Raw genomic sequence first — 21,107 nt, 5'->3', positions numbered from 1 at the left:
ATGTATATAATGTCTACTATTGGGAAGGAAAGTATATTTTCATGTACTCGCAAAACCATACTTTTGTTAACCCTATTACGTCAACCCTGTTATGCTAGAATGGTAACAGGGTTGATGGTAATAGGGTTGACGAAAAATGTTCTTGGCAGCAATTATTAGCCATGTGGTGAAGGTCATGAGACCACATGGTGTGCATTCATGAGAGGTTTATATCATGTTATTTATGTACATTAACAATTTCTAACAAATATCTTTTTAACATGTCCTTTTGTGGAAACAGCTGACACAATAAGCTTGTCCCCCTCTGTCAAACATTATATAACTTTAAGAGAAATCATGAATAGAAGAGGACAGTTACTTGTCTTTTCACCAGGACATTCACAAAAAGAAGCTGATTTCACTCCCAGGAAATGATACAACTTTCAGAGCAGGCCAATCATGTTCAGTGGATCAAATTCATTGTGACTGTCCTTTCAATATCTTTCATGTTTTGAAAAATGCTAAAACCTCTCAATAAATATGTCTCCAAAATATTCTTTGATTAGTCATGTTGAATTAAAGGATTATGAATGTACCATTATCTTCATTAGACCCAAAGCTGCAACGTAAAATATCAGTATGGTAACTGTTGTCAACCCTGTTACTGAGGTGCCAGCCCTGTTACTGAGGTGTCAGCCCTGTTACTTACCAAAAAGAAAGATACTGTGAAAGTGTCAATTGCAAATGAGCATATTCATCCATGGATAAAACATAAACACCTCAAAATTCTCACTGTACAATCACACTCAGTGTAACAAGGGGAAATTTCTCCTTCAAAATATATCAGATTTGTTGTAAATATGCCTTAAAAACATTTTCAAACATTAATTGGTGTATCATAACAGGGTTGACAAAACACATGCATGTTGATTAAATGTGGAAAAAAATACAAAATAAGATAGCCCGAGATGGCACAGCACCTATTTCTGATAGGTAAGGATCTATTTAATCCAAAAAGGGTCATAAATAGTTTTAAAACAGTACTTTCAAAATCAAACATTAAGAATGGGAAATGGCACGTTTTCATATAATGACCCGTTTATTAGGTCACAGCATCACTGAATATCAAACCTACTGCTTTCAAATAATCATTAATACTTCTTCATATTTAGGAACAACAGGTTCCCTCCAGGATTAAAGTGCTACTAATCGATCATGATAGAGGTATCAGAGTGGTAGAAGATCTGTTGGATGAACATGATGCTCTTCTGTCCTCTGAAAGATTTCTTTGCTTGTCTACAGTTTCCCCACTTTATTAGTACCGAGTTACCTCAGGACAAGACCAAATATAATATAATATAATATAATACAATACAATAGGCTACAACATAATATAGTATTGTATTGTATTGTATTGTATTGTATTGTATTATATTGTAATAACACGATAACATTTTTTATTTCTATTTATTGTATTTATTGATTTCTCCCTTATTTTATTTTATTTCTAGTCTTAATGTATTTACTTTTTAAAAATGTACTTATTGTTTAGTTACTATTTTACAATTTTATTAACAGTTATGTTCACCTGTGTATTTTCTTCACAAAAAAAAGGCTATTACAATACAGACAGTGTTAATCATAATAACAATAACAATAATAGTAATCTATTCATACGCATGACACACGTGTTCTTTTTTTTTTTTAAAACTAACACTTGGCTTGTTTCCTTATGTATACATCAACTCTTCTTTATCTGTTTTTTTCATTGCAGCTGTTACCGTGTCACAAATGACCATGAGAGTAACTGTAATTATAATAACAATGACATTACAGGTGCAATAATTTGGATTTTTTTTTTTTTTTTTTACATTGCATTAACCATAATGCACACTATGAACCCAGAGCCTATTGTTGCATAAAGCAGACAGCTGTAAACATCATGTATTGCATCTGATGAGTTTCTATACCGACTTTTGTTTTATAAAATGTTAATTGAATTTAAGCAACAACACTGTGTTCTCCATCATTTTTCCAAAACCAGTGTTGCTGAACAGGCCTAAACAACAGCTGACTCTTGATGAACCAACATATAAAATAAAACATTGCAAAAAAGACCTTTTTTTCATCCATATTTATTTATTATGTTCGGACTGAGCTCATGCTGCATGCTCCGTCATCGTCTCCTGCTGTTTATCGGTATTTCTCAGCCAGGGCCTGGGCCAGACAAGCCAGGAACTTGTCCAGAGACACATGGACCTCAGGGGTGAAGTCGGTGGGATACATGATGGCCAGGACCACAAGGATGCAGTGGGAGATGATCTGTGAAAACAAGGTGACCACACACATGTTACATATATGAAGTTTTTAGCTCCCAGATGGACATGTTGCAGGTGTGAAACCTTCAAGGCCCTATATGTCTGAGGACACCTGATCTACATGACATGCTGTTATCTTTGAATGACTTTGGCACTGCACCTTGAAGTTGGCAGGGTCCACACGCAGAGTGAAGGCGTGCAGCTCACTGAGGGTCAGAAGACCTCCTTTCAGGTCGTCGATTTTGCTCACAGCATCTCCAATCCCATTCATCACAGTAATTCCGTGCTTCTTGGCAGAGGCAGAGGTCGGGCTCTGGTCCTTCCAGTGAGCAAAGTAAGTCTTGGTCTGCGGGTACACCGTCAGCATCCTGGGTAAATGACAACAAAAAGAGTCAGTATATACATTAATCAGTAAATACTGGAGCCAACAGCAGACAGTCTTTGGTCATATTTACCTGGCCAGAGCTTCGGCCCCGATGTCCTCAGTCTTCGGAGCTATCTTAGCCCAGAAAGCTCTGACTCTGTCCTTGTCCTTTGCAGAGAGACTGGTCATCTTGACTGAGTATTGGTTACTGTCGTGATGGATCCAAACCGTGAGGGTTTTTATGGCCAAAACAGAGCATTGACACACCCAGAACCTCCTCCAAGATAAGATGCACAACAAGGCGTTTCACCTCCATGAGATAAACAAAGGGGCACCTCACAATGACTGTGGGGCGTCTCTGAATTTAACATGATGTTTACAAATAATCTACATTGTGTAATGTGTAGAAAATCACATTTAAAAGGTCCACTGACAACTGATGATCTAAAGGTGCTGGACGATTCCTGTCAACTCTAAATTTCCTATTAACAGTGTGATAAACTTAATCATTAAACAAAAAACCCACATGTCTCTGTGTAGTTTCATGGGCAGTGGTGGACAGTAACTAAGAACATTTACTCAAGCACTGTAGGCCAACTTAAGTAGTCACAATTTTGAGGATGGTGGATGATGAAGAAATAAAAAGTGACTGATGTTTGCACTGACAGAAATGATTCAGGTGGTCATTCAGCATTCTGCAGTTCAATTTAATGACCGCTGTCCAAGGTGCTGATGCTGAGATCTTCATTACACTGGGAGCTGTCCGAGGGACCCGCTGTTTGAACACTGACTGGCAGGTTTCAGTTTTTACGCGTGGTTAATTCAGCTCTCATTGTACCGTGATTTGTCTTTTTGGCATTTTGCCCTACTCTTGGTCATATGTGGATATATCAGGCTGATGCTCGCAGCAACAATTAGTGATCCCGGGCCCCTTGTTTCACACTGGCTTGTTGACTGGCTGGACCCTGTGGGGCCGACCGGGGGTAAACTCTGCGGCCAGACGATAACAATTTGCTCTATCAGAGACAATCTAGGCGGTGCAGACGCACCCTTCTCTTATCGTTATTGGGAATCCACAATACTCGTCCGGCCCACCGGCCGCCCACCCAATCATATGCTTCTCGGAGGGGAGCAGGTTGCTTTAAAAACTGCATCTGGTGCTGGAGATTTGCTGACCAGCACGGAAAATCCTTGAGCAGGCAAAATGGTTGAATGGACAGACTTCGAGCGCGCCACCATCCAGGACATCTTCAGCAAGATGGAGTATGAGGTCGTGGGACCTGCAGCTCTTTCCAGGTGAGTCTTTGCAACTGAGGCTGTGCTTGAGAAATCACTTTTGCGACACCCTCGACTATATTTAAAGATCAGGATTGATGCATTGCGTTTTCTCATTGTGCACAATGCGTCTCATTGTCACACGGGCTCATTTTCTTGGCGCACACATTTCGTCTCCTAATCCAACCCTGTAACGTTTATGTTTTTGCATGTTTCCTCAGGTGTCTGATCGTCTACCCCTGGACTCAGAGGTATTTCGGCAACTTTGGAAACCTCTACAACGCAGCTGCTATCATGGGGAATCCTCTGATTGCAAAACACGGAACAACTATCCTCCACGGTCTGGACCGGGGTGTGAAGAACATGGACGACATCAAGGCAACCTATGCCGAGCTGAGCGTGCTGCACTCCGAGAAACTGCACGTGGACCCCGACAATTTCAGGGTAAAGTGGTGGAGCTAATGTAACGCTTGTTATTCCTATTCAACAACCGATCTTTCATGTTGCTGATGTGCACTGGTGCTTGTTGTGTTGCAGCTCATTTCCGACTGCCTGACCATTGTGATCGCTGCTCGAATGGGTAAAGACTTCACTGGTGAGGTCCAGGCAGCTTTCCAGAAGTTCATCGCAGTGGTGGTGAACGCCCTGGGAAGACAGTACCACTAGAGAGCTGCAGCAGAAGACCATCACTGATCAGTTCTTTTAAAGCTTTTGTTTTGGGTTTTTTTGTCTCAGAAAAAAATAAAACAATGAGCTAAACAATTTCTGTCTCTATGATGGTGTCCAAAATAAATTATGACAGTACACAAACACAGAGACTGTTAGACACACACCTTTAGTTTAGAGAGGAACAAAAGGTCAAATGTGACACATGATCCTTACACATAACATCAGTCTGTTCTGTTAGTGTATACATCACAGCATCACTGAATATCAAACCTACTGCTTTAAAATAATCATTAATACTTCTTCATATTTAGGAACAACAGGTTCCCTCCAGGATTAAAGTGAAACTAATCGATCATGATAGAGGTATCAGAGTGGTAGAAGATCTGTTGGATGAACATGATGCTCTTCTGTCCTCTGAAAGATTTCTTTGCTTGTCTACAGTTTCCCCACTTTATTAGTACCGAGTTACCTCAGGACAAGACCAAATATAATATAATATAATATAATATAATACAATACAATAGGCTACAACATAATATAGTATTGTATTGTGTTGTATTGTATCGTATTATATTGTAATAACACGATAACATTTTTTATTTCTATTTATTGTATTTATTGATTTCTCCCTTATTTTATTTTATTTCTAGTCTTAATGTATTTACTTTTTAAAAATGTACTTATTGTTTAGTTACTATTTTACAATTTTATTAACAGTTATGTTCACCTGTGTATTTTCTTCACAAAAAAAAGGCTATTACAATACAGACAGTGTTAATCATAATAACAATAACAATAATAGTAATCTATTCATACGCATGACACACGTGTTCTTTTTTTTTAAAACTAACACTTGGCTTGTTTCCTTATGTATACATCAACTCTTCTTTATCTATTTTTGTCATTGCAGCTGTTACCGTGTCACAAATGACCATGAGAGTAACTGTAATTATAATAACAGTGACATTACAGGTGCAATAATTTGGATTTTTTTTTTTTTTTTTTTTACATTGCATTAACCATAATGCACACTATGAACCCAGAGCCTATTGTTGCATAAAGCAGACAGCTGTAAACATCATGTATTGCATCTGATGAGTTTCTATACCGACTTTTGTTTTATAAAATGTTAATTGAATTTCAGCAACAACACTGTGTTCTCCATCATTTTTCCAAAACCAGTGTTGCTGAACAGGCCTAAACAACAGCTGACTCTTGATGAACCAACATATAAAATAAAACATTGCAAAAAAGACCTTTTTTTCATCCATATTTATTTATTATATTCGGACTGAGCTCATGCTGCATGCTCCGTCATCTTCTCCTGCTGTTTATCGGTATTTCTCAGCCAGGGCCTGGGCCAGACAAGCCAGGAACTTGTCCAGAGACACATGGACCTCAGGGGTGAAGTCGGTGGGATACATGATGGCCAGGACCACAAGGATGCAGTGGGAGATGATCTGTGAAAACAAGGTGACCACACACATGTTACATATATGAAGTTTTTAGCTCCCAGATGGACATGTTGCAGGTGTGAAACCTTCAAGGCCCTATATGTCTGAGGGACACCTGATCTACATGACATGCTGTTATCTTTGAATGACTTTGGCACTGCACCTTGAAGTTGGCAGGGTCCACACGCAGAGTGAAGGCGTGCAGCTCACTGAGGGTCAGAAGACCTCCTTTCAGGTCGTCGATTTTGCTCACAGCATCTCCAATCCCATTCATCACAGTAATTCCGTGCTTCTTGGCAGAGGCAGAGGTCGGGCTCTGGTCCTTCCAGTGAGCAAAGTAAGTCTTGGTCTGCGGGTACACCGTCAGCATCCTGGGTAAATGACAACAAAAAGAGTCAGTATATACATTAATCAGTAAATACTGGAACCAACAGCAGACAGTCTTTGGTGATATTTACCTGGCCAGAGCTTCGGCCCCGATGTCCTCAGTCTTCGGAGCTATCTTAGCCCAGAAAGCTCTGACTCTGTCCTTGTCCTTTGCAGAGAGACTGGTCATCTTGACTGAGTATTGGTTACTGTCATGATGGATCCAAACCGTGAGGGTTTTTATGGCCAAAACAGAGCATTGACACACCCAGAACCTCCTCCAAGATAAGATGCACAACAAGGCGTTTCACCTCCATGAGATAAACAAAGGGGCCCCTCACAATGACTGTGGGGCGTCTCTGAATTTAACATGATGTTTACAAATAATCTACATTGTGTAATGTGTAGAAAATCACATTTAAAAGGTCCACTGACAACTGATGATCTAAAGGTGCTGGACGATTCCTTTCTATGGGGTGCCATTTGTAAAGTGTCTCACGCTGAAAATAACATCAACATTTTTCCACATTTAGCTTCAAACAATGTTTAAAAAAGTATTGTGAATTTTTTTAACGTTACCTTTTACCACATTTACAGCAATATTTGTTAACTTAAAAATATATTAAATAGTTAAATCTAAATATTAAATGTGGCACCTAAATGTTAAATGTTAAATCTAAATATTAAATCTAAATCTAAATCTTAATGTTAAATCTAAATGTAAATATTAAATCTAAATCTAAATGTTATATCTAAATATTAAATCTAAATATAAATCTAAATGTTAAATGTTAAATCTAAATGCTAAATATAAATCTAAATGTTAAATGTTAAATCTAAATGTTCTGGGTGAAACTAAATATTTAGCTAATATGCAAATTCACACTGCCGGTCACCGGAAGTACCAAAATAAAAGCTCGAGATGGTCAGACTGTGTTTATAGAATCAAATAACGAATTAAAACCAATTTATCGGGGGAAATGAACACTTGAACATACATTAGCGTGGTAATAACTACCTAAAATAACAAGAAACATGTTTGGAGAAATTTTATTTGATGTGTACTTTGAGTTGTCAGTGTCCCTTCGGAGGGACTAACAACCTAAGCTAAGCTAACAACCGTTGGCTCTTAGCACCGTTAGCAGTGTCTGTAATGACTCATTAACTCTTAAACGGTCCGTGAAAAAAATATTTTTTTCCAGCGGATGTCTTAGTTACAACATGATTAAGATAGCAAAGCAGTTTTGTGTTGCTATATGTGGTATTTATTCAGTTTTGGGAAATCAAGATGTCTAGAAAGCATCAGTGGCTGCAGCAGCAGCAAAGTTAACATCAGGACGTCATCTGTTAAAAGCCTCCCGTTGTCGGACATGACATGAAACTACTCCAGTTAGCTCTACCATGTTGTAACTAAGACATCCGCTGGAAAAAAAAAAAAATTTTTCACGGACCGTTTAGAGTTAATGAGTCATTACACACACTGCTAACGGTGCTAGAAGCTAACGGTTAGCCCCGCTAATCTACAATAACCATGTTATTAATTTCAGAACGTGATAGTAATGTTTGTTCAATCATTGTGTTTATAGACTTTACAAATACGAGATTAGTCTAAACGGTGATATATTGACGTGAAAAATGTGAGATATGCATATAAATATGTAGCGAAACTCCGCTGGTTTTCTACCCGGAAGTATTTGTAAACAACAAGGTGATTCCCTCCAAAGGGACACTAACAACTCAAAGTACACATCAAATAAAATTTCTCCAAACACGGTTCTTGTTATTTTAGGTAGTTATTATCACGCTAATGTATGTTCAAGTGTCCATTTCCCCCGATAAGTTGGTTTTAATTCGTTATTTGTTTCTATAAACACAGTCTGACCATCTCAAACTTTTATTTTGGTACTTCCGGTGACCGGCAGTGTGAATTTGCATATTAGCTAAATATTTAGTTTCATCCAGAACATTTAGATTTAACATTTAACATTTGGATTTATATTTAGCATTTAGATTCAACATTTAGATTTAGATTTAATATTTAGATTTAACAGTTAGATTTATATTTTGCATTTATATTTATATTTATATTTAGCATTTAGTTTTAACATTTAGATGTAGATTTAGATTTAATATTTAGATTTAGATTTAGCATTTAGATTTAGATTTAATATTTAGATTTAGATTTAGCATTTAGATTTAACATTTAGATTTAGATTTAGATTTAATATTTAGATTTAACATTTAACATTTAGGTGCCACATTTAATATTTAGATTTAACTATTTAATATATTTCTAAGTTAACAAATATTGCTGTAAATGTGGTAAAAGGTGACGTTAAAAAATTCACAATACTTTTTTAAATATTGTTTGAAGCTAAATGTGGAAAAATGTTGATGTTATTTTCAGTGTGAGACACTTTACAAACGGCAACCCATACCTTTCAGCTCCAAATTTCCTATTAACAGTGTGAAAAACCCACATGTCTCTGTGTAGTTTCATGGGCAGTGGTGGACAGTAACTAAGAACATTTACTCAAGCACTGTAGGCCAACTTAAGTAGTCACAATTTTGAGGATGGTGGATGATGAAGAAATAAAAAGTGACTGATGTTTGCACTGACAGAAATGATTCAGGTGGTCATTCAGCATTCTGCAGTTCAATTTAATGACCGCTGTCCAAGGTGCTGATGCTGAGATCTTCATTACACTGGGAGCTGTCCGAGGGACCCGCTGTTTGAACACTGACTGGCAGGTTTCAGCTTTTACGCGTGGCTAATTCAGCTCTCATTGTACCGTGATTTGTCTTTTTGGCATTTTGCCCTACTCTTGGTCATATGTGGATATATCAGGCTGATGCTCGCAGCAACAATTAGTGATCCCGGGCCCCTTGTTTCACACTGGCTTGTTGACTGGCTGGACCCTGTGGGGCCGACCGGGGGTAAACTCTGCGGCCAGACGATAACAATTTGCTCTATCAGAGACAATCTAGGCGGTGCAGACGCACCCTTCTCTTATCATTATTGGGAATCCACAATACTCGTCCGGCCCACCGGCCGCCCACCCAATCATATGCTTCTCGGAGGGGAGCAGGTTGCTTTAAAAACTGCATCTGGTGCTGGAGATTTGCTGACCAGCACGGAAAATCCTTGAGCAGGCAAAATGGTTGAATGGACAGACTTCGAGCGCGCCACCATCCAGGACATCTTCAGCAAGATGGAGTATGAGGTCGTGGGACCTGCAGCTCTTTCCAGGTGAGTCTTTGCAACTGAGGCTGTGCTTGAGAAATCACTTTTGCGACACCCTCGACTATATTTAAAGATCAGGATTGATGCATTGCGTTTTCTCATTGTGCACAATGCGTCTCATTGTCACACGGGCTCATTTTCTTGGCGCACACATTTCGTCTCCTAATCCAACCCTGTAACGTTTATGTTTTTGCATGTTTCCTCAGGTGTCTGATCGTCTACCCCTGGACTCAGAGGTATTTCGGCAACTTTGGAAACCTCTACAACGCAGCTGCTATCATGGGGAATCCTCTGATTGCAAAACACGGAACAACTATCCTCCACGGTCTGGACCGGGGTGTGAAGAACATGGACAACATCAAGGCGACCTATGCCGAGCTGAGCGTGCTGCACTCCGAGAAACTGCACGTGGACCCCGACAATTTCAGGGTAAAGTGGTGGAGCTAATGTAACGCTTGTTATTCCTATTCAACAACCGATCTTTCATGTTGCTGATGTGCACTGGTGCTTGTTGTGTTGCAGCTCATTTCCGACTGCCTGACCATTGTGATCGCTGCTCAGATGGGTAAAGACTTCACTGGTGAGGTCCAGGCAGCTTTCCAGAAGTTCATCGCAGTGGTGGTGAACGCCCTGGGAAGACAGTACCACTAGAGAGCTGCAGCAGAAGACCATCACTGATCAATTCTTTTAAAGCTTTTGTTTTGTTTTTTTTGTCTCAGAAAAAAATAAAACAATGAGCTAAACAATTTCTGTCTCTATGATGGTGTCCAAAATAAATTATGACAGTACACAAACACAGAGACTGTTAGACACACACCTTTAGTTTAGAGAGGAACAAAAGGTCAAATGTGACACATGATCCTTACACATAACATCAGTCTGTTCTGTTAGTGTATACATCACAGCATCACTGAATATCAAACCTACTGCTTTAAAATAATCATTAATACTTCTTCATATTTAGGAACAACAGGTTCCCTCCAGGATTAAAGCGAAACTAATCGATCATGATAGAGGTATCAGAGTGGTAGAAGATCTGTTGGATGAGCATGATGCTCTTCTGTCCTCTGAAAGATTTCTTTGCTTGTCTACAGTTTCCCCACTTTATTAGAACCGAGTTACCTCAGGACAAGACCAAATATAATATAATATAATACAATAGGCTACAACATAATATAGTATTGTATTGTATTGTATCGTATTATATTATAATAACACTATAACATTTTTTATTTCTATTTATTGTATTTATTGATTTCTCCCTTATTTTATTTTATTTCTAATCTTAATGTATTTACTTTTTAAAAATGTACTTATTGTTTAGTTACTATTTTACAATTTTATTAACAGTTATGTTCACCTGTGTATTTTCTTCACAAAAAAAGGCTATTACAATACAGACAGTGTTAATCATAATAACAATAACAATAATAGTAATCTATTCATACGCATGACACACGTGTTTTTTTTTTTTTTTAAACTAACACTTGGCTTGTTTCCTTATGTATACATCAACTCTTCTTTATCTATTTTTTTCATTGCAGCTGTTACCGTGTCACAAATGACCATGAGAGTAACTGTAATTATAATAACAGTGACATTACAGGTGCAATAATTTGGATTTTTTTTTTTTTTTACATTGCATTAACCATAATGCACAGTATGAACCCAGAGCCTATTGTCGCATAATGCAGACAGCTGTAAACATCATGTATTGCATCTGGTGAGTTTCTATACTGACTTTTGTTTTATAAAATGTTAATTGAATTTAAGCAACAACACTGTGTTCTCCATCATTTTTCCAAAACCAGTGTTGCTGAACAGGCCTAAACAACAGCTGACTCTTGATGAACCAACATATAAAATAAAACATTGCAAAAAAGACCTTTTTTTCATCCATATTTATTTATTATATTCAGACTGAGCTCATGCTGCATGCTCCATCATCTTCTCCTGCTGTTTATCGGTATTTCTCAGCCAGGGCCTGGGCCAGACAAGCCAGGAACTTGTCCAGAGACACATGGACCTCAGGGGTGAAGTCGGTGGGATACATGATGGCCAGGACCACAAGGATGCAGTGGGAGATGATCTGTGAAAACAAGGCGACCACACACATGTTACATATATGAAGTTTTTAGCTCCCAGATGGACATGTTGCAGGTGTGAAACCCTCAAGGCCCTATATGTCTGAGGGACACCTGATCTACATGACATGCTGTTATCTTTGAATGACTTTGGCACTGCACCTTGAAGTTGGCAGGGTCCACACGCAGAGTGAAGGCGTGCAGCTCACTGAGGGTCAGAAGACCTCCTTTCAGGTCGTCGATTTTGCTCACAGCATCTCCAATCCCATTCATCACAGTAATTCCGTGCTTCTTGGCAGAGGCAGAGGTCGGGCTCTGGTCCTTCCAGTGAGCAAAGTAAGTCTTGGTCTGCGGGTACACCGTCAGCATCCTGGGTAAATGACAACAAAAAGAGTCAGTATATACATTAATCAGTAAATACTGGAGCCAACAGCAGACAGTCTTTGGTCATATTTACCTGGCCAGAGCTTCAGCCCCGATGTCCTCAGTCTTCGGAGCTATCTTAGCCCAGAAAGCTCTGACTCTGTCCTTGTCCTTTGCAGAGAGACTGGTCATCTTGACTGAGTATTGGTTACTGTCGTGATGGATTCAAACCGTGAGGGTTTTTATGGCCAAAACAGAGCATTGATACACCCAGAACCTCCTCCAAGATAAGATGCACAACAAGGCGTTTCACCTCCATGAGATAAACAAAGGGGCCCCTCACAATGACTGTGGGGCGTCTCTGAATTTAACATGATGTTTACAAATAATCTACATTGTGTAATGTGTAGAAAATCACATTTAAAAGGTCCACTGACAACTGATGATCTAAAGGTGCTGGACGATTCCTGTCAACTCTAAATTTCCTATTAACAGTGTGATAAACTTAATCATTAAACAAAAAAACCCACATGTCTCTGTGTAGTTTCATGGGCAGTGGTGGACAGTAACTAAGAACATTTACTCAAGCACTGTAGGCCAACTTAAGTAGTCACAATTTTGAGGATGGTGGATGATGAAGAAATAAAAAGTGACTGATGTTTGCACTGACAGAAATGATTCAGGTGGTCATTCAGCATTCTGCAGTTCAATTTAATGACCGCTGTCCAAGGTGCTGATGCTGAGATCTTCATCACACTGGGAGCTGTCCGAGGGACCCGCTGTTTGAACACTGACTGGCAGGTTTCAGTTTTTACGCGTGGCTAATTCAGCTCTCATTGTACCGTGATTTGTCTTTTTGGCATTTTGCCCTACTCTTGGTCATATGTGGATATATCAGGCTGATGCTCGCAGCAACAATTAGTGATCCCGGCCCCTTGTTTCACACTGGCTTGTTGACTGGCTGGACCCTGTGGGGCCGACCGGGGGTAAACTCTGCGGCCAGACGATAACAATTTGCTCTATCAGAGACAATCTAGGCGGTGCAGACGCACCCTTCTCTTATCATTATTGGGAATCCACAATACTCGTCCGGCCCACCGGCCGCCCACCCAATCATATGCTTCTCGGAGGGGAGCAGGTTGCTTTAAAAACTGCATCTGGTGCTGGAGATTTGCTGACCAGCACGGAAAATCCTTGAGCAGGCAAAATGGTTGAATGGACAGACTTCGAGCGCGCCACCATCCAGGACATCTTCAGCAAGATGGAGTATGAGGTCGTGGGACCTGCAGCTCTTTCCAGGTGAGTCTTTGCAACTGAGGCTGTGCTTGAGAAATCACTTTGCGACACCCTCGACTATATTTAAAGATCAGGATTGATGCATTGCGTTTTCTCATTGTGCACAATGCGTCTCATTGTCACACGGGCTCATTTTCTTGGCGCACACATTTCGTCTCCTAATCCAATCCTGTAACGTTTATGTTTTTGCATGTTTCCTCAGGTGTCTGATCGTCTACCCCTGGACTCAGAGGTATTTCGGCAACTTTGGAAACCTCTACAACGCAGCTGCTATCATGGGGAATCCTCTGATTGCAAAACACGGAACAACTATCCTCCACGGTCTGGACCGGGGTGTGAAGAACATGGACGACATCAAGGCGACCTATGCCGAGCTGAGCGTGCTGCACTCCGAGAAACTGCACGTGGACCCCGACAATTTCAGGGTAAAGTGGTGGAGCTAATGTAACGCTTGTTATTCCTATTCAGCAACCGATCTTTCATGTTGCTGATGTGCATTGGTGCTTGTTGTGTTGCAGCTCATTTCCGACTGCCTGACCATTGTGATCGCTGCTCGAATGGGTAAAGACTTCACTGGTGAGGTCCAGGCAGCTTTCCAGAAGTTCATCGCAGTGGTGGTGAACGCCCTGGGAAGACAGTACCACTAGAGAGCTGCAGCAGAAGACCATCACTGATCAATTCTTTTAAAGCTTTTGTTTTTTGTTTTTTTTGTCTCAGAAACAAATAAAACAATGAGTTTAACGAGCAAACTCTTTGTCTATGATGGTGTCCAAAACAAACTAGTTAACCCAGGACAAGACCATCCTTGGATCAGTGGGGGTGTAATTATCATTACACACGAAACAAAGCTTGTATTTCTTTTTTTTTTCTTTTTTTTTTTTTTTTTTTAAATAACTATGATAAGCTATGATAAACCAAATATAGATAACGCTGTGAAACGATGGGAAAAGCATCTGCAAACTGTTTATGAAAGGGTTATTTTGACACAATCCAGCCTTTAACACCTTTTTTGATTGCGTCATAGATTTGTACAAAATATAAAAAGTCGGATGGACTTATGTACATTATTTTGGGACTGTTCTTAAATCGTTAAGGTGTGGTCATGTTGGGCTGTTTCCTCATGCACATGTCAACTCTTCTTTACAGTTGCGGTCATACGTTATTTCAGAGTGAATGGGATTTTTTTATTTAACTATTTATTCGTTTATTTAGCCTAGTTATTTATTTTTATTACAGCTGTTACCGTGTCATAAATGCCCATGAGAGTAACTTTAATTGGACTCCACCCTCAGTGTTGCTGAACAGGCCTAAACAACAGCTGACTCTTGATAAACACCATCATATAAAAGAAAGCATTGCAAAAAAAAGACAAACCATTTTTTTTGTATTCATATTTATTTATTATGTTCGGACTGAGCTCATGCTGCATGTTCCGTCATCTTCTCCTGCTGTTTATCGGTATTTCTCAGCCAGGGCCTGGGCCAGACAAGCCAGGAACTTGTCCAGAGACACATGGACCTCAGGGGTGAAGTCGTTGGGAAACATGATGGCCATGACCACAAGGATGCAGTGGGAGATGATCTGTGAAAACAAGGCGACCACACACATGTTACATATATGAAGTTTTTAGCTCCCAGATGGACATGTTGCAGGTGTGAAACCCTCAAGGCCCTATATGTCTGAGGGACACCTGATCTACATGACACGCTGTTATCTTTGAATGACTTTGGCACTGCACCTTGAAGTTGGCAGGGTCCACACGCAGAGTGAAGGCGTGCAGCTCACTGAGGGTCAGAAGACCTCCTTTCAGGTCGTCGATTTTGCTCACAGCATTTCCAATCGCATCCATCACAGTAATTCCGTGCTTCTTGGCAGAGGCAGAGGTCGGGCTCTGGTCCTTCCAGTGAGCAAAGTAAGTCTTGGTCTGCGGGTACACCGTCAGCATCCTGGGTAAATGACAACAAAAAGAGTCAGTATATACATTAATCAGTAAATACTGGAGCCAACAGCAGATAGTCTTTGGTGATATTTACCTGGCCAGAGCTTCGGCCCCGATGTCCTCAGACTTCGGAGCTACCTTAGCCCAGAAAGCTCTGACTCTGTCCTTGTCCTTTGCAGAGAGACTGGCCATCTTGACTCTTTATTTTACTCGCGTTTACTGCTGTGATCCGCTTAAACCGCGGGGGTTTTATGCTTGGAGCAGAGAATGGGCACACCCAGGACAACCTCCGAGATAGGCTGCTGTAAGGCGGTCCACCAAGCAGCGGGCACGAGATAAACGCAAAATTGCATGCTCATCATCATAATAATTGTGGGCAAAATAGAAATTTGCTGTCGCATGCTTGTATACGAACAAGTCAAAGCATAAGGCAGCATGTATTTTCATATCTGACCTCAGGGTCTTGCAAAAATTTCTCTGGAGCAAATAGCAATATATTTATTAACTACGGCTTCAAACTGATCATCCGTGTTTGTGCGCACATGTTGTTGATCTCTGCTTAAAATGTTCAACCGTGCAGAGAGCAAGCAGTCCCAGTTCAATCAGAATTCAAATCCAGGCTCTGCAATCAGGTAGTAGGGCCTAATAGATTTATTGAAAACTTTCCAACATAATTACCAACATCATGTTCTGCTGCCAGGCCATACTTGGCGATTCTATGGCTTATCAAACCCAATGCCCTGCAGCTGGTACAGGGTGGGTCCACACAGAAGAAACAAATTGATAAGCTGTGTCGCTCAGCTGATAGTGCAGTGTAAGTTACACACTACTGCCCTACATATCCGGAAATTGACTGTCAATTATAATCAGATGAGCAGAGAAATTGTTTTAGGGCTGGAGGCCTTTGGATGGAGGCAGAGTTGGGAGCTACAGAAGTCGGTGCTGGAGGTTTCTGTGAAGTGCTATAAAGTTTAGTTGATTCAAAACACACACAAAACACACATTAAACATGTCTTGATAGAGACAATTTCAAACACAAGTACACAAATCAGCTTCACTATAACTTGCAGCATTCACAGACAAACGCTTGTCTTTATCTGGACACATTTTCCCCACAAATACAACATGCTAATTTTATTAGCACAAGCCTATGGCATTTTACATTGTATAAATTAGCCTAGCAGCTAGTGATCTTTTCCTCTTCTCATGTAAAACCAGGGACAACAGCAACATTTAACAAAGGTAACAGCACACAATTTGGCTCGGTTACAACTCACAAGGTTCACTGACAAAACAACTGTAACACTAAACAAATTTTCCAAACAAATACAACATGCTAATGCTATTAGCACAAGCCTTTGGTATTTTACATTGCATAAATTAGCCTAGCAGCTAGCAGACTTTTCCTCTACTCATGTAAAACCAGGGACAACAGCAGCATTTAACAAAGGTAACAGCACACAATTTGGCTCAGTTACACCTCACAAAGTTCACTGACAAAACAACTATCATACTAAACACATTTTCCAAACAAATACAACATGCTAATGCTATTAGCACAACCCTATGGCATTTTACATTGTATAAATAAGCTTTGCAGTTAGTGATCTTTACCTCTTCTCGTGTAAAACCAGGGAAAACAGTAACATTTACGAAGGTAACGGCACACAATATGGCTCCATTACAATTCAGAAGGTTTACTGACAAAACAACTGTCACACTAAACACATTTTCCAAACAAATACAACATGCTAATGCTATTAGCACAAGCCTTTGGCATTTTACATTGTATAAGTTAGCCTAGCAGCTAGTGATCTTTTCCTCTTCTCATATAAAACCAGGGACAACAGCAACATTTAACAAAAGTAATGGCACACAATTTGGCTCTGTTACAACTCACAAATTTCACTGACAAAACAACTGTCATACTAAACACATTTTCCGAACCAATACAACATGCTAATATTAGCACAAGCCTTTGGCATTTTACATTGTATAAATTAGCCTAGTGACAAGAGATTTCCTCTGCTCTTATGAAGCCAGGATAAATCCCTGAAGGATAAATCACACACAAGCCTTAAAATGCTATTTTTGTGGAGGCTTTATTGTCTTCAGAATTTATTGTTTCTTATCTGTGAAAATGAGACACAGTGAGACACTGTTGAAATTGCACTTATTTTTCTTAAGACATCTCAGGCTGTTTGTCTGTTATGCAGAAGGATGAACATCTACAGAATGAACTTGTAATTCTTTACACAAAAAAGGGAAACATTGGCACTGGTGGTTCTTATAGGTTATTGTGCAATGCTTTTATTGGTCCGGCTCATCTGGGATCAAACTGGGCTGTATTTGGCCCATGAACTAAAATGAATTTGACACCCCAGAGTTAGAAGCACAAATATTAAGAATAAAATAATTGGAAATACAATCAACAATAAAAGCTGTAATGAACAGAGCCTGCCTCATAGAGACAAGACACACAGTTGTGACACACAATGAACTCAACAATCTCATAACAAAAACTCCTTGACCTCTGAACAGCACTGTCATGGTGCAGACTGGGGGCATTGCTTACACTGGAGAACTTATCTCAGCGACCCCTCCCAAAGACAAGCAGCTGTCTGAGGAAAACAGCTGGAGCAATGATACGTGTTTTTCTTGAGACTGTGACGGGGGCACACTTAAAAAAAACAGTACACATTATTGCAGTGTTTTAAAGTTCTAGTGTGTAGGGTTGAGTGACATCTAGTGGTGAGGCTGAAGACTGCAACCAACTAAAACTTCCTCTGTGTGCCAGGTGAGAAGGAGAACTATGGTAGCCTTTGGTTTGTCTGTTACGGACATGGCAGACCCTGTGGAAGAGGATCTGATCTGTATGTAGATATAATGACACCATCTAAGGTAACAGACACAGGATACTTATTTTCAGGTGATTGTAAAATAATGAAAACATAGTTATGCAGGATTTTGAGGAAGTAGCTTGTCCTGACTGTGTGCATACTACATGCAACAGTACGTACTTTTTAGGGCAGCTGCAGTACCTACTAGAAGTAAACAGAAAAATTATGTGATTCAGAACACACCCAAGTTGTTCAAACACTCCAGAGTTTGGGAAAAACCAAACTTCCTCCTCCTCTCTGTCAACATACCAAACGCTGCCAGCTACAACGCAACAACTCATCTTGATTTTAGTGATGGTTTAAGCTTGGCTCTACATCTAACAACAGCCTTGATTCAGGTTCAGTGTGTACTTACTTTTTTTGCAGGAGCTACCTCAAAACGGCCCAACTATGTCCAAGGCAGGGTTGTTTGCATCTGCGAACACTGCTGGCCACGACTGGTGAGGATTGTAGAAGCAGATTAGGGATTTGCAGCAGAACTTCACCCACTTCAAAGGTGCATGGAGAAGGGAAAAGTCAGAAGAGATAAAACGGTTGTGTGCAGAGCAACTTTATTGTAAGACCAAAGCATTTCAGCATGTGGTGGATGACCACAAGCAAAGGCCACAAGCCAAAATGATTCAGGCTAACAATAAGGTTGTTCCATATACTCCAAATGTTACTGGAGTTTTACCTCTTTATTGTTACCTCCTTGTTTAGTCATTTTTGACACATGATAAATAGCTGAGTCCTCTTGCTTCTCGTCCAACTGATTCCCCAGTTGGACCTGATGATGTTTTTGAAGGACTAGAAAACCTTTAGAGCAGATGGGCCTGAATGTCATGACTTTGAAGATGGCAACTTTCCCATTGAAAGGGAAAAAGGAGTTGTATGCACTGTCAGTGCAGCATTCTTGCCTGAACATCATCATAAACACATGGTAGAAGAACTGGCTAACAGTCGGCACCATAACAATGCAGTTTACAGCCAGAAATGTTTAATCAAGATGTTTAGATCCTACTTGGTCAAAACACAATTTTAACCTGATGAAAATCCAAGTAGGATCAAAATGTCTTCATTAAACCTTTGTGGCATGGAGTACATGTGCAGGTATTGCTTTTTTCCATCATGTATACTATTTTTTTGATAGCCTTGCACCTACATGTTGTGCATACAACTATTCCCCCTCAACAAATTGAAAAAGACAGCCAATCCACACAGCTTATTGCAGGAGCACTTACCGTGAGGCAGACAGTAAGTCATACAGCATTTGGTTATTCTCTGGCTTCACACATGCAGTTTTGCATAGGAAGGAAACTGGACCCCTGGTCCTCCATAAAACCTGTTCATTTTAATTATTTCCAGGCATGAAGCAGCACTTAAGACAGTAATCGGAGCTAGAATAAAACACCTGTAACATGAGCTAGCTCAGTGGTGCTGGGTGAGCTAGCAGTAGATGCATATCTCCTTCTGCGCAGAGATACGGTTGATGGGTGCAGTTTTGTAGAAAGAAAGTAGTTCCTAGATGAAATTGTTCACAACCAGGTCTTGCGATTACCAGGTCATCATTTCTGGGAAGAGGCATTGCTGTTAAAGTTTTTCAATTTATTTTTTATTCATTTTTTGGCATTTTGAGCACAACAAGCCAAGTGCCATTTTAGCTCCATTATATTAAGAGAAGGCAGACATCTGTATACGGCTGATATCTCACTCTAAAAAATGATTCATAGGGTTTGGCTAAAAATTAAGTTTTCAGCATTAAAAATGATGCTTGTTACATTTAAGTGTTTTTATCAGTTGAAAACTTATTTTAAGAAGTTGGTCAAGATTAAAGCATTTTGTTACACTTTTAAGTAGAATGAAATTAAGATAAATACGTTAGAATGTCTTAAATAAAATAGTTTGTGCCTACATTTATAATGTTGCTGAGAGTTAAAAGAATGAAACTGAATTGAAACGTACATATGAACATGAAACAGGTCACTGCAGCTGGGACAGTTTTGATGGTTTGGGGCCTGATGATGATGTGAACGGTGTGTTGATGTAGACCGAGAGAACATAATTAACTGTTTGTGTTAGAGCGCCCTCTTGTGGACATAATCCAACATGCCCAATGAAAGATGGATCAACTGACTTCAAGTCTGTAAAAAACATTACAAAACAAATATAAAACTAGGATTGCTCCCTCGCACTTGTGTGACTGTCAGTCAAGTTACAGTTAACATCCATGTCTGTCCAGTCTCATATGTAGCCATGACAGGTGAAAATCCTTCGAATATGGATTTTGCTGCAAAGAAGCTACAAATTCCAAAACAGGGATGCTTCACACACGTCTTCAGCCAGGCAGCACAGACAATCTATACAAAATGTCTCCCCTTCTGTTGAGAGTTGTGGCATTGAATAATGGCCAGAGTAGAGTTTTTGCACAACATTATGATGTCACAGTGACGCTGACCTTTGCTTTTTTTGAATATAAAATGTCATCAGCATTTATTATGTTGTCATAGTTAGTGTATGAATTCTTTGGCTTAAAGCATGTTTTGTGAGGTCACAGTGACCGTTGACCACCTATATCATCAGGTCCAAGCAGACGTTTGTGCCAAGTTTGAAGAAATTCCCTCTAGGACTTCTTGAGATATTATGTAGAGGAAAACATGTGTGTATGGATGTAGGGACAACTTGAAAAACATACAGCGTTCAGCCACAGCTGTTGTGGCACTGAGACAAAAGGTCAATTTTGATGTGAACACTGATGTGTCTGTAAGAAGGCAAACTAATGTTTATTCTTTTTCAGGAAGCTGAGGAGTTTGGATGTAGAAAGGACAATCATGCTCTGCTTTTACTGAGTGAGTTCTTTCTGTTGACATTGTCTGTTGG

The 21,107-nt window shown here is 39.8% G+C and overlaps 6 protein-coding genes across 8 annotated transcripts; 3 read left to right on the top strand and 3 right to left on the bottom strand.

Moving 5' to 3' along the window:
* Positions 1-2,124: 2,124 nt before the first annotated feature.
* On the bottom strand, positions 2,125-18,611 carry LOC125879844 (hemoglobin embryonic subunit alpha-like). Its single transcript, XM_049561946.1, has 4 exons — positions 18,607-18,611; positions 2,753-2,869; positions 2,458-2,665; positions 2,125-2,301 (listed from the first exon to the last, which is right to left on the bottom strand). Exons 2-4 carry the CDS (start codon positions 2,848-2,850, stop codon positions 2,173-2,175), a joined length of 435 nt encoding a protein of 144 aa, XP_049417903.1. The 5' UTR covers positions 2,851-2,869; positions 18,607-18,611; the 3' UTR covers positions 2,125-2,172.
* On the top strand, positions 3,182-4,625 carry LOC125879838 (hemoglobin subunit beta-2-like). Its single transcript, XM_049561938.1, has 3 exons — positions 3,182-3,957; positions 4,158-4,380; positions 4,474-4,625. The coding sequence occupies exons 1-3, from the start codon at positions 3,866-3,868 to the stop codon at positions 4,600-4,602; spliced, it is 444 nt and encodes a 147-aa protein (XP_049417895.1). The 5' UTR covers positions 3,182-3,865; the 3' UTR covers positions 4,603-4,625.
* On the bottom strand, positions 5,889-18,611 carry LOC125879846 (hemoglobin embryonic subunit alpha-like). The gene is made up of 4 exons (XM_049561947.1): positions 18,607-18,611; positions 6,518-6,634; positions 6,223-6,430; positions 5,889-6,065 (listed from the first exon to the last, which is right to left on the bottom strand). The coding sequence occupies exons 2-4, from the start codon at positions 6,613-6,615 to the stop codon at positions 5,937-5,939; spliced, it is 435 nt and encodes a 144-aa protein (XP_049417904.1). The 5' UTR covers positions 6,616-6,634; positions 18,607-18,611; the 3' UTR covers positions 5,889-5,936.
* Positions 8,945-10,334, top strand: LOC125879840 (hemoglobin subunit beta-2). Its single transcript, XM_049561941.1, has 3 exons — positions 8,945-9,675; positions 9,876-10,098; positions 10,192-10,334. The coding sequence occupies exons 1-3, from the start codon at positions 9,584-9,586 to the stop codon at positions 10,318-10,320; spliced, it is 444 nt and encodes a 147-aa protein (XP_049417898.1). The 5' UTR covers positions 8,945-9,583; the 3' UTR covers positions 10,321-10,334.
* On the bottom strand, positions 11,626-16,403 carry LOC125879841 (hemoglobin embryonic subunit alpha-like). Of its 3 annotated transcripts, none has more exons than XM_049561944.1 (3): positions 15,446-16,403; positions 11,916-12,123; positions 11,626-11,758 (listed from the first exon to the last, which is right to left on the bottom strand). In XM_049561944.1, exons 1-3 carry the CDS (start codon positions 15,541-15,543, stop codon positions 11,630-11,632), a joined length of 435 nt encoding a protein of 144 aa, XP_049417901.1. In that variant the 5' UTR covers positions 15,544-16,403; the 3' UTR covers positions 11,626-11,629. The 3 variants fall into 3 exon arrangements, with proteins under 3 accessions (XP_049417901.1, XP_049417900.1, XP_049417899.1); XM_049561943.1 differs by lacking the exon at positions 11,916-12,123 and adding an exon at positions 15,151-15,358 and having other exon boundaries at positions 15,446-15,655; XM_049561942.1 differs by lacking the exons at positions 11,626-11,758; positions 11,916-12,123 and adding exons at positions 14,803-14,993; positions 15,151-15,358 and having other exon boundaries at positions 15,446-15,623.
* Positions 13,110-14,082, top strand: LOC125879839 (hemoglobin subunit beta-2-like). The gene is made up of 3 exons (XM_049561940.1): positions 13,110-13,415; positions 13,615-13,837; positions 13,931-14,082. The coding sequence occupies exons 1-3, from the start codon at positions 13,324-13,326 to the stop codon at positions 14,057-14,059; spliced, it is 444 nt and encodes a 147-aa protein (XP_049417897.1). The 5' UTR covers positions 13,110-13,323; the 3' UTR covers positions 14,060-14,082.
* Positions 18,612-21,107: the final 2,496 nt, after the last annotated feature.

Source organism: Epinephelus fuscoguttatus, linkage group LG19 (genome assembly GCF_011397635.1).
Source record: "Epinephelus fuscoguttatus linkage group LG19, E.fuscoguttatus.final_Chr_v1".
Taxonomy (NCBI): domain Eukaryota; kingdom Metazoa; phylum Chordata; class Actinopteri; order Perciformes; family Serranidae; genus Epinephelus; species Epinephelus fuscoguttatus.
This window is presented reverse-complemented; position numbering and strand designations above follow the sequence as displayed.

Bases quoted from the DNA above. Each gene is read 5' to 3' on its own strand.
- LOC125879838 (XM_049561938.1), top strand. From the start codon at position 3,866: ATGGTTGAATGGACAGACTTCGAGCGCGCCACCATCCAGGACATCTTC. The intron at 3,958-4,157 runs GTGAGTCTTTGC...ATGTTTCCTCAG, and splicing joins GGACCTGCAGCTCTTTCCAG to GTGTCTGATCGTCTACCCCT. The intron at 4,381-4,473 runs GTAAAGTGGTGG...GTTGTGTTGCAG, and splicing joins TGGACCCCGACAATTTCAGG to CTCATTTCCGACTGCCTGAC.
- LOC125879844 (XM_049561946.1), bottom strand. From the start codon at position 2,850: ATGACCAGTCTCTCTGCAAAGGACAAGGACAGAGTCAGAGCTTTCTGG. The intron at 2,666-2,752 runs GTAAATATGACC...TCATTTACCCAG, and splicing joins GGGGCCGAAGCTCTGGCCAG to GATGCTGACGGTGTACCCGC. The intron at 2,302-2,457 runs GTGCAGTGCCAA...TTGTTTTCACAG, and splicing joins TGGACCCTGCCAACTTCAAG to ATCATCTCCCACTGCATCCT.
- LOC125879846 (XM_049561947.1), bottom strand. From the start codon at position 6,615: ATGACCAGTCTCTCTGCAAAGGACAAGGACAGAGTCAGAGCTTTCTGG. The intron at 6,431-6,517 runs GTAAATATCACC...TCATTTACCCAG, and splicing joins GGGGCCGAAGCTCTGGCCAG to GATGCTGACGGTGTACCCGC. The intron at 6,066-6,222 runs GTGCAGTGCCAA...TTGTTTTCACAG, and splicing joins TGGACCCTGCCAACTTCAAG to ATCATCTCCCACTGCATCCT.
- LOC125879840 (XM_049561941.1), top strand. From the start codon at position 9,584: ATGGTTGAATGGACAGACTTCGAGCGCGCCACCATCCAGGACATCTTC. The intron at 9,676-9,875 runs GTGAGTCTTTGC...ATGTTTCCTCAG, and splicing joins GGACCTGCAGCTCTTTCCAG to GTGTCTGATCGTCTACCCCT. The intron at 10,099-10,191 runs GTAAAGTGGTGG...GTTGTGTTGCAG, and splicing joins TGGACCCCGACAATTTCAGG to CTCATTTCCGACTGCCTGAC.
- LOC125879839 (XM_049561940.1), top strand. From the start codon at position 13,324: ATGGTTGAATGGACAGACTTCGAGCGCGCCACCATCCAGGACATCTTC. The intron at 13,416-13,614 runs GTGAGTCTTTGC...ATGTTTCCTCAG, and splicing joins GGACCTGCAGCTCTTTCCAG to GTGTCTGATCGTCTACCCCT. The intron at 13,838-13,930 runs GTAAAGTGGTGG...GTTGTGTTGCAG, and splicing joins TGGACCCCGACAATTTCAGG to CTCATTTCCGACTGCCTGAC.
- LOC125879841 (XM_049561944.1), bottom strand. From the start codon at position 15,543: ATGGCCAGTCTCTCTGCAAAGGACAAGGACAGAGTCAGAGCTTTCTGG. The intron at 12,124-15,445 runs GTAAATATCACC...TCATTTACCCAG, and splicing joins GGGGCCGAAGCTCTGGCCAG to GATGCTGACGGTGTACCCGC. The intron at 11,759-11,915 runs GTGCAGTGCCAA...TTGTTTTCACAG, and splicing joins TGGACCCTGCCAACTTCAAG to ATCATCTCCCACTGCATCCT.